Source organism: Procambarus clarkii, chromosome 57 (assembly GCF_040958095.1).
Source record: "Procambarus clarkii isolate CNS0578487 chromosome 57, FALCON_Pclarkii_2.0, whole genome shotgun sequence".
Lineage (NCBI taxonomy): Eukaryota > Metazoa > Arthropoda > Malacostraca > Decapoda > Cambaridae > Procambarus > Procambarus clarkii.
Window position 1 is genome coordinate 18,491,278 of NC_091206.1, and position 16,459 is coordinate 18,507,736.

Below are 16,459 nucleotides of genomic sequence, written 5' to 3' on the forward strand. Positions count from 1 at the left end.
TCATCTTTAAAACTGTTTTTTCTATCGTGTCTTGCTTCCAGCTTGACGTCTCTCTGCTCCACTCTCCCATCTTCTCATTTCCCATTGGGGGCCGGCTGGGGATGTGGGGACCTTGGGGCCGGCTGCATGAGGATGTGGGGACCTTGGGGCCGGCTGCATGAGGATGTGGGGACCTTGGAGGCCGGCTGGGGATGTGGGGACCTTGGGGCCGGCTGCATGAGGATGTGGGGACCTTGGAGGCCGGCTGGGAATGTGGGGACCTTGGAGGCCGGCTGGGGATGTGGGGACCTTGGAGGCCGGCTGGGGATGTGGGGACCTTGGGGCCGGCTGCATGAGGATGTGGGGACCTTGGAGGCCGGCTGGGGATGTGGGGACCTTGGGGCCGGCTGCATGAGGATGTGGGGACCTTGGAGGCCGGCTGGGGATGTGGGGACCTTGGGGGCCGGCTGCATGAGGATGTGGGGACCTTGGAGGCCGGCTTGGGATGTGGGGACTTTGGGGGCCGGCTTGGGATGTGGGGACCTTGGGAGCCGGCTGGAGATGTGGGGACTTTGGGGCCGGCTGCATGAGGATGTGGGGACCTTGGAGGCCGGCTGGGGATGTGGGGACCTTGGGAGCCGGCTGGGGATGTGGGGACCTTGGGGCCGGCTGCATGAGGATGTGGGGACCTTGGAGGCCGGCTGGGGATGTGGGGAACTTGGAGGCCGGCTGCATGAGGATGTGAAGACCTTGGAGACCGGCTGAGGACGTGGAGACCTTGACAGGAACCCGGTGCAGTTATCCTCAGTTACCTCCAACACATGATTTAGTTAAACATGTAATAACTTTGATTATAAACGAAGTATGATACAAAAATATCTTTCATTCGCCTTCAAACTTTTACACCTTGGTTTCTCTCCATCACTCCTAACATCATCTACATATTCTTTTCCCTAAGTCCCTCTTCCCTTCCTCCTCCCCCCTCCCTCCCCCCTTTTCCACTTCCCTCCCTTTAAGGTGTCTTAAGTTTAACAAGTTTTTGCCTTGTCTTTCTTGCTGTACTGCCCAAGTTTTTTTTTTTTGGTTATCAAGAGCGTTCTTCATGGTCAATACTCCTCCGGTTGTCTGGTGTTCTGTATAAAGAATGATTTCACGTTCAGTTATTGCCGGTTGCACTTGCAAGAGAATATAATAAGGATGACACGAGCATCAGTTGGATGGAGTGCATGTGGTTGAGTGAGTGTGATTGGGTGCGTGGGTTGTCGTGTGTGTGTGTATGGCTGAGTGCGTTCATCTTAGTCCCTGGTGTTATTACCTGTCTTCAAGGTCGGGACTTGGGCTAGACTGACTGACTGACCAGCTAGTTCACCTTCGTTTCCCCACGTCATATTCTCTCAACATTCTCCGTTTTCCCACACCCTTTCTTCGCCTCCTCCATTCCACCGTTTCTCTACCCCCCCCCCTCTCTCTCTCTCCTTCTGTCTCTACTGACTTTTATATTTTCTTCTTCCCTCCCTTTCCATATTCTCTCTCTCTCTCTCTCTCTCTCTCTCTCTCTCTCTCTCTCTCTCTCTCTCTCTCTCTCTCTCTCTCTCTCTCTCTCTCTCTCTCTCTCTCTCTCTCTCTCTCTCTCTCTACCTGCTGATCTTCCTTCCGATCATGTCCCTCTCACCTTCCTTACCTGGGTAATTTGTGTCCTGCGCAGGCGCAAGTATCTTGTTTATCCGCTAATATGACAACGATGACAGTGGAAGTGTTGTTTGAATCATAATACTGCCCAAGTCACGCCAGCACAAGTTTTTACAAATAATAATGGTAAGGGCGGGCGAGCTGTACACTGTCTTTTGGATTGACGTCGACCACTTGGCTGCTGCACCTTAGTCGAGACTGGTCGGTCATTCACCAGCTGTGTAGGGCTGACCTTGGTCGCCAGCTGCGGTAAACTGAGCTTGGTCTCCAGCTGGGTGAAGCTGAGCTTGGTCATTATTTGAGTGAAGGTGACCTGGGGTTACTAGCTGGGTGAAAGTGAGCTTGCTCGACAGTCGGGTGAAAGCTAACCTTATTCACCAGCTGGGTAAAGATGACCTTGGTCACCAGTTGGGTGAGGCTGGTCTTGAGCGACAGCTAATGAAGGTTGATGAAAACATGTTCAATTCGATTTCCAGGAGAGAAGAGAAACGTTTGTGCAGGAGAATCAACAACTAGCGAGAAGACGATGAACGCAGCTCCTCCGCAGTTATCAAAGTGAAGAAACCAAAGTAGGAACCACATATAAGTGTCAAACTATATAATAAAGAAATACAAAACAAATTAAGTAAAATAAATGTGAGTAATTGTCGGACAACCTCACAGTTAAGGAGCACAATAAAGTACTTATCACGACTAAAAAAAAAGACCTGCTGAATAACAAGAAGCTTTAAGAATAATGTAGGTGGAATACGGTTGTACACATCCAATTAAAAATAATATTTTATGGTGAATACTTCTTTGTATAATTCACCATAATATTTTATGGTGAATTATATATATATATATATATATATATATATATATATATATATATATATATATATATATATATATATATATATATATATATATATATATATATATATATATATATATGGACTTCCTATATGATTAATTTGCACTATGCATCGATTATAATCAGCCCATCGCACCTGTCCTTCACAAAGTGAAGTGATGCATGCATGTGTGTGTACGTATCGGACATTCCTCCTCCCTTGTTCCTTGCGTGTTACATGTTAATAATTAATGCAGCAGAACCGAGACAGAAGAACACGAGACGGAGATGCACAAGCGAATGTAGCGATTCAGCCAACACACACACATGGTCAATTGAATACAATTATTCGCTATAAATGTTTGTGTGAAGATCTGATTGTCTGATTGTAATGGTTGTGGAGTGATGGTGGGGGGGGGGGTGGTTGTAGTGGGGTTGGTAGGGGAGGTTGTTGTGGTTGTTGTGTAGGAGATGGTGTTCATGGAGATGATTTCTTCTCGGGGGGGGGGGGGGGGGGAGGTGAGGTGGGGTTGATAATAGTCCTTACCTTGCACAGTGCCTCTATATTAATGACTGCGGGGGAAGATGGTTCTACCTCCTTACACTACTGTTTATTGCACATGCTCAATATTATGTTAATTATGCTGACATTATAATGCTTTGTAGCATTTGGCCCTTGAAGCAGTGGATTGAGGTGGCTTCCACTGCTTAAAGTACTGATCAATTTCTCTTCCTGAACACATTTGCAGGGTATGAGTATTTTCATATATTCTTCGACTGTCTTACGTTTCCATCTTCCTCCTTTGTCCTTTTTGTCCAACTTTATTAAAAATAAAAAAGCTGTCTTTGTGCACCTTACTTATTCACCCTCAGGATTTTGTATGTCATGATCATACCCCCTTCTTGTTTCTCCCTATCATCTAGGGAGGAGAGATCTACTTCTCTTTACTTATCCGGGTACCTAACCCCTCTCTTAATTCTGGCAATAGTCTTTCAATAGTTTTTTTTGCAAACAAAAAAAAAAAGAAAAATTCAGTTTTAAAAGATTCCTTTTGTGCTTTTCAAACTGTGGATTGTATACTGGGTGTTGTGTAATGCAACATTAGTGGGGTATAGTGAAGATAGTGAAGGTAATACGAGAGTTAGGAGTTTAGCACTACTTTAAGGTCAGATTCGAGAAAAAAATCATACCAGAATAGTTACACTACAACGTAACCGGTGCAAGAAGACTACAGTAGCCGGGGTAAATACAGAGGTAGACCTGACTGTAGTCACTGCAGACAGGTCAGTAAGAGAGGTGAGGGGCTGCGGGCGGGCTGCAGCTGGCTCCTTCCTGGGTCCCTTCCTGTTTGTGCTGCGGGTGGGTGACCTTCCCCTTGACCTTACTCATTACGTTTCGTCACGCTGCTGTTGCTGCTGTTGCCAATAGTGTTGCTGTTGTTGCTGGTCTTGCTGTTGATGCTGGTCTTGCTGTTGATGCTAGTCTTGCTGTTGTTGCTAGTCTTGCCGTTGCAATAATATTGCTGTTGTTGCTAGTCGTCCTGTTGTTGCTAGTCTTGCTGTTGTTACAAGTCTTCCTGTTGTTGCTAGTCTTGCTGTTGTTGCTAGTCTTGCCGTTGCTATAATATTGCTGTTGTTGCTAGCGTAGGTGGTGCTGCTAGTGTTACTTTAGTGGAAATGACGTTTCTTTCTTTTCTGGTCAGAAAAGACGCCACTCTGATTGCATGCAGGATTTATTTTCATACAAGTTATTGCGAATGATTCTCCGCAAGCTATGCATTGCAAATTCCTGCATAAGCAGAGAACTCAGTACAAAGATTATACTGATACTGTGGGAATAAATCCACACTGAAGAACACGAATATTTTGCTTACATTTTTAAGTAATATTCGAGTTTATCTTTAAATGTGCATGTATATACTCCCTTTTCGGAGCTGTTAGGAAGTAAGATTGGCGCCGAGACGGCGTCAAGAACAGTTAAGGTGTTGTGTGGGCGGGTTGGGCGTGGTGGGTGTGGCTGGAGGGTGGGCGTGACCTGTGGGAGAGAGCTGCGTGGAAGAGTGTGGTGTAGTAGGAGAGGGCTGAGTGATGGGAGAGTGCAGCCGTGGATGACAAAGTGACCTGCTCCTCCACCAATCTGTACAGCATGAGGCAACAGGTTGAACACGAGTACATTTCAATAACATCCCTCCTCCCCTTCCCCACCTCCTCTCCCTTCCCCACCTCCTCCCACTCCTCCCCACCCTATCCCTCCTTCCTCCCCACCCCAGCACCTAAAACAAAAAAGGTTCAACCCACGAAAAAAAGGCAAACAAACATTCACTCGAGCTATTTCCGCCAGGAAAGAGGACATAAAACAAACTATCAAATAATTTATGGACAATAGGTCGCACGTCCAGCATATACACTTCTCATCAACAAAAAACGGGAGACAGAAACGCATCAGTCATTTGGACAAAATATCATCCTATTTACTTACCATTTTATGGTTCCGCTGCAAGAATGTGACAGGAAGTTGCTTCTTAAACAAAAAAAAAAAGCAAAAAAAGGCGAGTCGGGGGTTTTTGTGTAGGCATATAAAATTCAGACTCTACTGTTGAAGCCAAAATCTTCATCGTAGGGTACAAATGGAGGTAAACAGGAGAATGAGTGAGTACAGAATTTATGATCCTCGTCTCTCGTAAAGCCCAAGCAGCTCTGCAGGGTGGTAAAAGTCCGCCGGTTTTTGTCTCTTATTGAAAGCGTTTTAACAGACGGAAACATCACCCCCACGCTCATTGTCTCTTTGTCTCCAGTTCCCTTTCTCTCTGTTTCCACTGTGTCTTGTATTCTCTTTATTAATATATGTCTATAGCTGCAGGCTCTGGCAACTCTCCATGAGGCATGTTTCGAACATCTTTATACTTCCTGAGACATTTTGCATTTGATCATATGAGTCAACATTCCTGAGTGTAAGTCGTGAGGCAACTCATCTTCTGAGAGTTCTTAATCCTACCCCTCTCCCCCCCTTCCCCTCCCCCACGAGTACAAGTAGTTGGACGTCTTAGCCACGGTGACTCATAAACCTCTATGAGTGCAAGTCACGTAGCAACTTATCCTCTGTGAGTTCCTAACTCACAGGTTATGAGACTACTCAAGATAGTGAGTTGTCCAACTAAAATCTGTGTACACTGTACGATTGTAATCCAACTAAATATCAGAAGTCTTAATTTATTCAAACGTTAATTCAGACATAAGACGAACAATAACAATATTTTTAATCCAATAATGTTTTAAATATTTTTGTTTAGTTTAGTATGATAAAGACCGGATACCCATCCTGTGGGCTGACGTAGATATATGACGTCATATGATACTTTGAAAGTTTTAGTATTAGTAGCATCAATTATAAGTCATGCAATGATCTATAGATATTGAGCTAGTGTGGTAATTTAAGCATCGGAAATTTCTTCAAGACATCTAATATATGACACATACCAGAGGATCTAATCTTCTAGATTACCTTGCCAAGAAAGAATCTAAGCAGACTTTTTCATATTAAAATTAAAATTATAATTTTTATTCAGTTAAAAGTACATACATAGAAGATGAGTTACAAACACAAAGTTGGATTTATAGATAGAGCTAATATATACAATACTTAAAGCCACTAATACCCATAACGTTTCGGTAAGCTTTTCTCCTAAGCTTTTCCACAATAAGCTGATCGAAATAACAATAAAAAGAATAACATCTTTTTCTAAGTAAAATAGTAGTAATAAATAAGCTCTTCTCTTCCCAAGTGATACCCAAATTATACTACACGCTACTCACCAGAGCCCCAATCGCAGCCAAGACAATGATTCTCACGTAACATCTGTTGAAACACCTGAGGCAGAGAGGAGAGGGACTTAATCCCATCCCAGGGAGCAAGAGAGTGAGATCAATCACAAAACCCGTGGAAGAGGGGAAATGGGAACCTTCATATCTCAAGGACGACCATCATTACCGAAAGGAATGGGGGAGGAGGGTCCCTTCAAATCCCGAAGGAGAATCCTTCGCAACCCATTAAAAAGCTTCTTCATAAGCCTGAGCCTTCCGGTCTTGGACGAGGGCCCTGTAGTGTAGACGGTTACCGACACATTAATGCTGGTTACTTCTGGCCAACAAGTGTTCATTCAAACACACGTAAATTAAACTCAACATCAAATAATACAAATAAGGTCAGTAGAACTTCTGGTTGCAATTCTTTTTACCATGTCGTAGCACAGTCGATTAAGGTAGCGTCTGGGATCCTCTCGGACGTAGGTTCGAACCCTCGACACGGCCCTTGTGGATTTGTTTATATGATGCATCACGCTATTGTGATTTCTGTGTGTAATGAAGTAAGGGGGAAGAGGTAGAACGGCTTGTTGACAGAGCTCAGGTGCATGGGGGAAGTGTAAAATCCTGGTTTGTGTCTCGGAGAGGCTGCAGGATCCAAGTAAGGTCAGTAGAACTTCTGGTTGCAATCTTTTTACTCTGTCGTAGCTCAGTCGATTAAAGCAGCGTCTGGGATCCTCTCGGACGTGGTTCGAACCCTAGTCACGGCCCTTGTGAATTTGTACAAATGAATTGTTAAGCGAATTCAAATTTGCATGATTCTATTAAATTTTTTTAAGATATATTTGCAACGAGGGAGGGAATTATCAGGAGAAAGCGCCAAGCCATTACAACTATATAGCACTTGGAAGGGGTCAGGATAAGGATTTGGGATGGGACGGGGGGAAGGAATGGTGACGAACTACTTGGACGGCCGGGGATTGAACACAGACCTGCATGATATTTGCAGCGAGTCTTTTTTTTTTTAACTGGCCATAACGCCGAGGTAGTTAAGGTTTAGTTTTTTTAGTGTAAAACATATAAATAAACCACTTTTGTTTCTGGTGTCTTTCTTCCCTGGCAAGTAGAACACAAAGACTTTCTTAAGAGGTAACGCTTTGCAGGCCTCGCCAACCAGCTCTTTTCATATGCAAATCACTTTGTGTTTTCTTTTGGTACGCAACTGTGAAATTTACTTTAAGCCCTTAAGTACATGACGACCCAAGCCCTCCAGGAAGGAGACCCTGACCCCTTTGAACACTAGGCGGCTTATCATCTACGCCGAGAGCATTTGGTTTTTTAAGTACGTCGTAAGTCATAATTTTGCCAGTGATGATATAACACTTTGGCATGTCTTCCGGGCAGTGAGGAGAACACCATGGCTTGTCCTCCTGCTAGTGATGATAACAGCACTGCTTGTCCTCCTGCTAGTGATGATAACAGCACTGCTTGTGCTCCTGCTAGTGATAAGAACATGGCTTGTCCTCCTGCTAGTGATGATAACAGCATTGCTTGTCCTCCTGCTAGTGAAGATAACAACATGGCTTGTCCTCCTGCTAGTGAGAGTAGCACGATGACTTATCCTTCTGCGTGTAATAACACCATGGCTTGTCTTTCTGTCAGCGATGATAACACTATGGATTATAATCCTGCCTGCATTCCAGTTCATCTGACAGCAGCAGGAATCCCCCTGTCCTCCTGCGTACATTTTGAAGCCCAGTTCTCCCGACAGGAGCATGTAGTCCTCTTCTGACAAGCATAAATGGGTTAGTGCCCCATACTACAAAGGGCTCCAAGGGGGGTTTGGAGCACATCGTGAAGAGGTTGGCAGGAAGCATAGCATTAAGGGACATTGCATGGGGTATATATATATCGTTAAGGGCATCGCAATTGGCATATCGTGAAGAGAGCGACCTTGGGCAGCCCCAAGCAGGTATGAGGGAAGGCACTGAGCAGACAGTGAAGAAGTGGCATACAGTTTAAAATGTGGGAAGCGATGTGAGGTAGATTCTTCACGGGGTGGAGTGGGGGGGAGTGCGAGGGAGATGGGGAGTATCACAAAGGACCAGAAGGGTACGAGGGTACAGAGGAGGCAATGTGATTGCCTTAACATTGTTCCGGTAAACAGGGTAACTCCTAATCAAGAAAAGTCTGCTGGGAAAACAGCAGATTAAGAAACGTCTGCTGTGATAAAAGCAAATTATGCCAAGTCTGCGGTGATAACACCAATTTAAGCCAAGTCTGCTCTGATAACACCAAATTAGGCAAAGTCTGTTTGGATGACTCCAAATTAGGCGAAGTCTGTTGTTTTAGGCAAAGACTATACTGGAATAACCCCTAATCCGACATTACCTACTAAGATAGTACCTAATTAACCGACCGTAACTAATTCCCTGATTACAAGAAAAGGTCGGTGTCATTAGAGAGAGTGAAGAAAAAAGGCAATACAACCACACTACAACTGGGAGGTAAGGCCCCATGCTGGCGAAGCAGCGCCTGGCATACCAAACACACACGACCAGCACGCGGTCGCTGCGCCAGCCTCACGACACTACTGGAGAGAACACTACTTATTGCTTGACCTGTTTCTTTAGTACTAATTGTCGAGAAAAGAGATTGGAAGGCCTTAAAGTTGAACTTAGAAAGAGTTTAACGAGATTGAAAACGGCAAGGTTGAATTTAGGAAGAGTTTAACGAGAGATAGCAAAACACGTTAAGTTTAAATTACATAGAGTTTAACGAGAGAGTAAGATATAAATCGTTAATGTTGAGCTTTGGAAGAATTTAACAAGACAAAAAACGTTCAACCTGAGAAGTATTTAACTAGACAAGGAAGAAAAACAAAAGCATAGAACGATGCCATTTTCAACCTTAAATTCGCCATCGGAGGAGAGTCTAGAGGGAGAATTAATGACCAGAGGAATATTTCTGCGCCTGGCCCCATGTTTTTCTCCCGGCTGATATGGTTGGTTGGGCACGGGTATGGCCTGCCGCCGGCTCTGGGTACCCTGATGACCCTGAGAGGGGGGCAAGGTGGCCGCCAGGTGGCTGATGATGGTGGTGGTAGTGGTAGTGGTGGTGGTGGTGGTGGTAGTGGTGGTGGTGGTGGTGGTGGTGGACGAGGGGGAGGTAGATTTGGTGGCGGTGTTTACCTATCAGTACTTCCTTAACAGTGACCTCGGAGAAGTGTTTAGCCTTTTTTTAAGGCAGGTAATACCGCATCCTTTTCATCTTAATTGCTTGGCGTTTCTCCTGATGTTCGAATCCTTCACCTTATCTAGCCTTAAAGTTGTGGAAAGAGATGACGTACACTTCCATCAGTACATTCCATTTGATGGTTACGCCTTAAGGAGGACTCACCAAGGGGAAGGTATAGTGTGAGGTGGGTACAGTGAGTGATGGTGATGACAGCCGTCGGGAATGTATATTAGCCCTGCCTTCCCCAGCCACCTGTCAGCATGTGCTATATGCTGTTTAACTATCATGTTTTTCTAAATTTATTGTTTGTTATGTTATCTTCTAGATTGTAGGCGATTTTCTACAATCTGCACCCAATGGGAATCTTACGCCGAAGAAGAATATCCAGATATGTTGACCAGACCACACACTAGAAATTGAAGGGACGACGACATTTCGGCCCGTCCTGGACCATTCTCAAGTCGATTGTGTGTGTTCTAGTGTGTGGTATGGTCAACATACTTCAGCCACGTTATTGTGACTCATCGCCTGAATATCCAGATATAATTCAGGGAATGGAATTATCCAGGCGATGAGTCACAATAGCGTGGCTAAAGTATGTTGACCAGATCACACACTAGAAGGTGAAGGGACGACGACGTTTCGGTCCGGCTTGGACCATTCTCAAGTCGATTGAGAATGGTCCAGGACGGACCGAAACGTCGTCGTCCCTTCACCTTCTAGTGTGTAATGGAATTATCCTTAGGGTAGACCCCCTTGAACCAGGACATCCTATTGCTAAGAACCATTAATAACTTATGGTTAATAATATTAACTTTTTTGGATGAAGATCCAAAATTAATGAAGTGAATTAGAAGCTGCATGAAGACTTAGATAATTAAGACATGATCTGAGAAACAGTTAATGGACTCCAACCGAGTTTATGATCATGAAGATGCAGACACGGGTAACGAAGCCATAAGAACAATATTTACAAAAGTAGACAAAACTTATTGGGATCGATGAGTAAAATAAGGATCTAGGAGTATGCAAAACAAGCAAATCTATCTTTGTAGTCCCACGTAAATAGAATCAGTCAGTAAATGAAACATATGGCTGGGTACAAGTGTCAGATAAGCAAGTTTTCTTCTTCCTCCTATTGATTTCTACGAGGGATTCAATTCCTGAACCGATTATATGCCTCTGTAACCCTCTCCACCTCCGCCCACGGGATGGGTATGGGGTGCATAATAAAGAAATGATTTTTTTGTATTAATACATGACGTACATCTGCATCAGTGCAGCTGCCCTAGACTATATGAAGTGGAGTACAGTGTGTCAAAAAAGCTAACTAGGTGATGCTAAAAAATTGGTTTGTTTTGTACTTGAAAAGTCTAGGGAAATTTTCCAACCGCTGGTCGTCTGATTCTATTTTCCACATCTACTACAAATATTTATTTCTCACTCTCACATCACCAAGATGCAACCAATAGCAGCTGTTTATTCCTGGGGTACTAATTTACTGCTAGGTGAACAGGTCTATCAGGTGAAAGAGAAGCTGCCCATTTGTTTCTGCTTCGGCAAGGAATCGAACCCGGAGCCTTAGGACTAACACCCCCGAGCAGTGTCCACTCGACCACGAAGCCTTTGTGTGTGTTTGTGTACTTACCTAGTTGTGCTTGCGGGGGTTGAGCTCTGGCTCTTTGGTCAGGTGTGAGTGTCTGTGTGTGTGGTGTGTGTGTGTGTGTGTGTGTGTGTGTGTGTGTGTGTGTGTGTGTGTGTGTGTGTGTGTGTGTGTGTGTGTGTGTGTGTGTGTGTGTGTGTGTTTGTGTGTGTGTGTGTGTGTGTGTGTGTGTGTGTGTGTGTGTGTGTGTGTGTGTGTGTGTGTACTCACCTATTTGTGATTGCGGGGGTTGAGCTTTGGCTCTTTGGTCCCGCCTCTCAACTGTCAATCAACTAAACACTAAACACAAACAACCAAACAACACACAACTGTGTGTGTGTGTGTGTGTGTGTGTGTGTGTGTGTGTGTGTGTGTGTGTGTGTGTGTGTGTGTGTGTGTGTGTGTGTGTGTGTGTGTGTGTGTGTATGTGTGTGTGTGAGTGTGTACTCACCTACCTGCGCCTACAGTGTAGAGCATTACCTCATTCATACCTTCATATTCTTTTAGTTCGGTGCAATTAAACGCCCAAGAGTCCAGTGAACTTCAAGGATCCAGTGAGCGACAGCAGCAGCTAATTAAGAGAAAAATAATGTAACCTCACATGAAGGGATCTCCGTATGGCCCCACACACAAGCAGAAGAGTATTGAACCTTCGCTATCAAAGGGAAAACAAAAGGTTTAAAGAAAGGTAAAGAACAACTCAGCAAAGAGTAATGACCAGGCGCTTTGACAACGCAGATGGGAGCTCATATCACCACGATCAATACATAATTAATACGGCATGTAAACATATCATCAATTCATCGCCCCCGCGCCCTGACTAAGCGTTTGAAGGTAATTTGCTCACCCGTTCGCTGAAAGAAAAGTTCCGAAAGCTCCCACGCAACGTATTGCCATGCAGGATTTGCAACTGGCTCTGCAAGATTACTTAAATAACCAACGACGGGTGAGGCTATACAACTGGTTCTGGAAGATTACTGCAATAAAATACTCTAGTTAAGAGTATGCAAATGGCCATGCAATAGTGTTCATCCCAGTACGACTGTGGCCGGGTTTTCAAGTGCTCTGCAACATTGCTTCAATAACACACAACGGCTCAGATTATGCCACTTGTTCTGCAAGACTACTCCAGGATCCTACGGCGGTCAACGTTCCGAATCAATCCCCAGGTCAAGGGTTGTGTACAATTATCTTAAAGACGTTGTATTCAACACATCTTGCTTCCGACCATCGTTGGCATTCAACATGGATATGGAAGAATGTAAACAAAAAATCATCATTAAGTTCAAGATATCTTAAAAACAACTCGAAAACTTAAGAGGATAAATAAGTAATCACATCGAAGTCGCCGACGTCGTCAACTTATTGTCCCATGATTGAAAGAGTGGATGCGTGACATCACTGGGTTAGAAGATGAGAGTTGTCATGTCACTCGGGCACAAAAAGGTGTTTAAGAGTCGCTGGTTTGAGTGAAGGTGCCACAACAACACTCAAGGTTGGTAGCAAGGAGGTGAGGCGTTACAAGCTACACATAGGGGGTAAAAGCCTTGTTACCATCGATCAATAACACTGTCGTCGAATGTGGGGAGGCGGTGCTGGGGAGCGGAGAAGCAGCAGGAGAAATATATATATATATGAACATCCATATACATTTACCACAATTATCACCCTGCTAAACCGACATACACGGATTATTGCGACTTTTAACCCTATGGAACACGACCACACGGGTACATGAAATTGAACCATACGACATAAGTCTCTTTTACTCTAGAAAGCAGAAGAAATCCAAGTTCCAATTGGGGTGAAAGTCCCGAAGCTACATAATGTACGAAGCAGCTGTCTGGGAGAATAAACATCCTAGGTGCAGGATGTGCCAGGTGATTTGTATATACATTAAAGTGTCACGGGTAATTGTGGGGAAAATTTATATAATAATTATAGGGGTAATCAGTGGTAAGTGCCGACGTAACTTCTTAGAAATGAGATATGAGCGAGGTAACAGAATCTCACCGGGAGACCTTAACTAAAATTACTTAAAAAGGTGAACTATTTTTTTTTCAGCTGGCTACCGAATGGTAAGTGTATATGAGTGTATGTGTATGTGAGTGTATGTGTATTTGAGTGTATGTGTATTTGAGTGTATGTAAATGTATGTGCATCTTATCTGAAAAAAACACATCTCTGGAAGCCATATTGCAGTTATTTAAGAACGATCTTATTTAAGAATGAACACATTGCTAATCTCCACTCTGGTCCGAATTACCTACAGGCCAGAGTGTAGCCTACACACCCTTACGGTCCCCCTCCCTCTTCAGATCATAAATAAATCCCATTGGCGTGATATATCAACGAGAAAACAATTTTGGAGCAATGGGGGTGACTTGAACCGTCGTTCTAGTTGGGGGCCTCCACAACCTCCCAGTGACTTCAGTACAGTTCCTGGTTGGTTGTCTTTTGTCCTGTCGGGACACACACACGTGTGTGTGTGTGTGTGTGTGTGTGTGTGTGTGTGTGTGTGTGTGTGTGTGTGTGTGTGTGTGTGTGTGTGTGTGTGTGTGTGTGTGTGTGTGTGTGTGTGTGTGTGTGTGTAAATCACACACTGACGGTGCAAAAACAATAGAATTAAAATTTAGAGAGTAAAAATATTCATATGCTAATTAAAGGAATGCGAAGTTAAGGCTAGTGACCAGATGTCATTCATTTTACATTTTTTTTTTAACGTGACATCTTTTTTTTCTATTCCTTACATTAACTCGCCAGTCTTATTCACCTTCAGCACTCAGAGCCTCGAACATCCGACCTCTGACTTGGGAGACAGTCACTCTATCATCTGCACTTCTGGACTTTCCTTAAAAAGGGAAGGATCCCAAGGCAACTAACTGCTACCCAATGGAACTTGCCATCCCCTTGGCTACCACTCGAGCACAGGACGATTAGGTCATCCACATAAAATATATGTCATAAAATATATGAGTCATAAAATATATGAGTCATATAGCATATTAATATATAATATAAAATATATACAATATACGATTCAATTACAATATACGATTCAATATACAATTACGTGATGCGTGGGTCACGTAATTCCTTCTGTTCTCGAGTGGTAGTCATGGGAGGACACGAGGATAAGAAGGAAGGATGGAAGAGGGAGAAGGGAGGATCAGTATGCTGGGAGAAGGGAGGATCAGTATGCTGGGAGAAGGGAGGATCAGTATGCTGGGAGAAGGGAGGATCAGTATGCTGGGAGAAGGGAGGATCAGTATGCTGGGAGAAAGAAGGACAGTATGCTGGGAGAAGGGAGGATCAGTATGCTGGGAGAAGGGAGGATCAGTATGCTGGGAGAAAGAAGGACAGTATGCTGGGAGAAGGGAAGATCAGTATGCTGGGAGAAGGGAGGATCAGTATGCTGGGAGAAGGGAGGATCAGTATGCTGGGAGAAGGGAGGATCAGTATGCTGGGAGAAGGGAGGATCAGTATGCTGGGAGAAAGAAGGACAGTATGCTGGGAGAAGGGAGGATCAGTATGCTGGGAGAAGGGAGGATCAGTATGCTGGGAGAAAGAAGGACAGTATGCTGGGAGAAGGGAAGATCAGTATGCTGGGAGAAGGGAGGATCAGTATGCTGGGAGAAGGGAGGATCAGTATGCTGGGAGAAGGGAGGATCAGTATGCTGGGAGAAGGGAAGATCAGTATGCTGGGAGAAGGGAGGATCAGTATGCTGAGAGAAGGGAGGATCAGTATGCTGAGAGAAGGGAGGATCAGTATGCTGGGAGAACAGGTTGCCTGCGCAGCTCCCACCGCCACCCTGGGATACGACACATAATGCCAGTCATTAATAAGCCCTTAAACCTGCCACCCTCCACAATAGACCTCCTGACATCAACAAATCCCACGTGATCGGGCCAGTTGTGCAACTTCTCAAGGTCTCTCACTCCTACTCACTTTATCACTCTGCATCACTCCCATTCACTCTCTCTCTCTAACCCTCTCTAAAGCCTCTGGTTCTGACTCGCTCTTATTCAGTCTCTCACTGACTAACTTCCTTCAATCAAACACACTCTTGCGCTCTTACTAACTTTAAAATTCTCATTCACACACACACACACACACACACACACACACACACACACACACACACACACACACACACACACACACACACACACACAGACACACACATGAGTGCCCAAATGAGCCACAGAGATATTAGAAAGAACTTTTTTAGTGTCACAGTCGTTGACAAATGGAATGCATTAGGAAGTGATGTGGTGGAGGCTGACTCCATATACAGTTTCAAGTGTAGATATGATACAGCCCAATAGGCTCAGGAACCTGTACACCTGTTGATTGACGGTTGAGAGGCGGGACCAAAGAGCCAGAGCTCAACCCCCGCAAGCACAACTAGGTGAGTACAACTAGGTGAGTACACACTCTTATCTATCTACTTGCCCTCTGCCTATCTGTCTGCCTTACATATTTTCAGGTCTCCCTTACATATTTGCCTGCCTCTCTTCCTAATGTCTCGTACCTGTTTATCTGCAAATAAAAGATTTAATGCATGCATATACGATATTGTTCCATTGTTTGATCAGGGATGGTAATTGTGAATCGCATGACAGGAATGATTGTGTTTAGAGAGAGGCGCGGGTCATGCGAAAGAGGTGTAGGTTTTGAGTGAAAGATGTCAATGCTGTTGAGGAGTTGAGGGCCTGGTGGAAAGGCTGTACATATTGCGTGAACTGCGACTTGTATTTTGACAAAGGTGGAGTGTGTCCGGGAAGCTCTAGTGAGCAAGAGGACATGTAAGAAGCTCTTGTGAGCAAGAGAACTAGTAGGAAAGGCGAAGAAGTCATAAGGAGAAGTCTTCGTTAGAATGACGAATGGGTTGCGAGGACAGAGGAGGAATCTTCTATCAAAAGAACAGAGGCACACCGTGTATAAAGAAGCTGTGTGAGAAATGTGCATTGAAAAACAATGAAAAATATTACAATAAAATAATTATGCTGGAAAACTAGTCTGGTTCAGGTGTCACCGGACTATTTAATACATTAGGGAAAGCCATTATAGTCATGTTAAATAACATCAAAATATTACACCAGATCAGAACTCACCCTAAAACACCAGGAAACAGAATGAATGCAGATTATAGCTGTTTTAATTGCTGCTTTCTGTCTGATGGTGAAATTAGTTATAATGGTATTATTTTATGCCTGTATATGCCGCTGCAACAAATTTTGGTGAGTAGTTGGACCGATAAATGTGGTATGCC

General features: G+C 44.2%; 2 protein-coding genes across 2 annotated transcripts; one reads left to right on the top strand and one right to left on the bottom strand.

Annotated features, from left to right (window-relative positions):
- Positions 1 to 21: 21 nt before the first annotated feature.
- Positions 22 to 714, bottom strand: LOC123749168 (uncharacterized). The gene has a single exon (XM_045731279.1). It carries the CDS (start codon positions 712 to 714, stop codon positions 22 to 24), a length of 693 nt encoding a protein of 230 aa, XP_045587235.1.
- Positions 715 to 14,259: 13,545 nt separating this feature from the next.
- LOC138353366 (S-antigen protein-like) lies at positions 14,260 to 15,087 on the top strand. Its single transcript, XM_069306366.1, has one exon. The coding sequence runs from the start codon at positions 14,260 to 14,262 to the stop codon at positions 15,085 to 15,087; it is 828 nt and encodes a 275-aa protein (XP_069162467.1).
- The last annotated feature ends 1,372 nt before the right edge of the window (positions 15,088 to 16,459 follow it).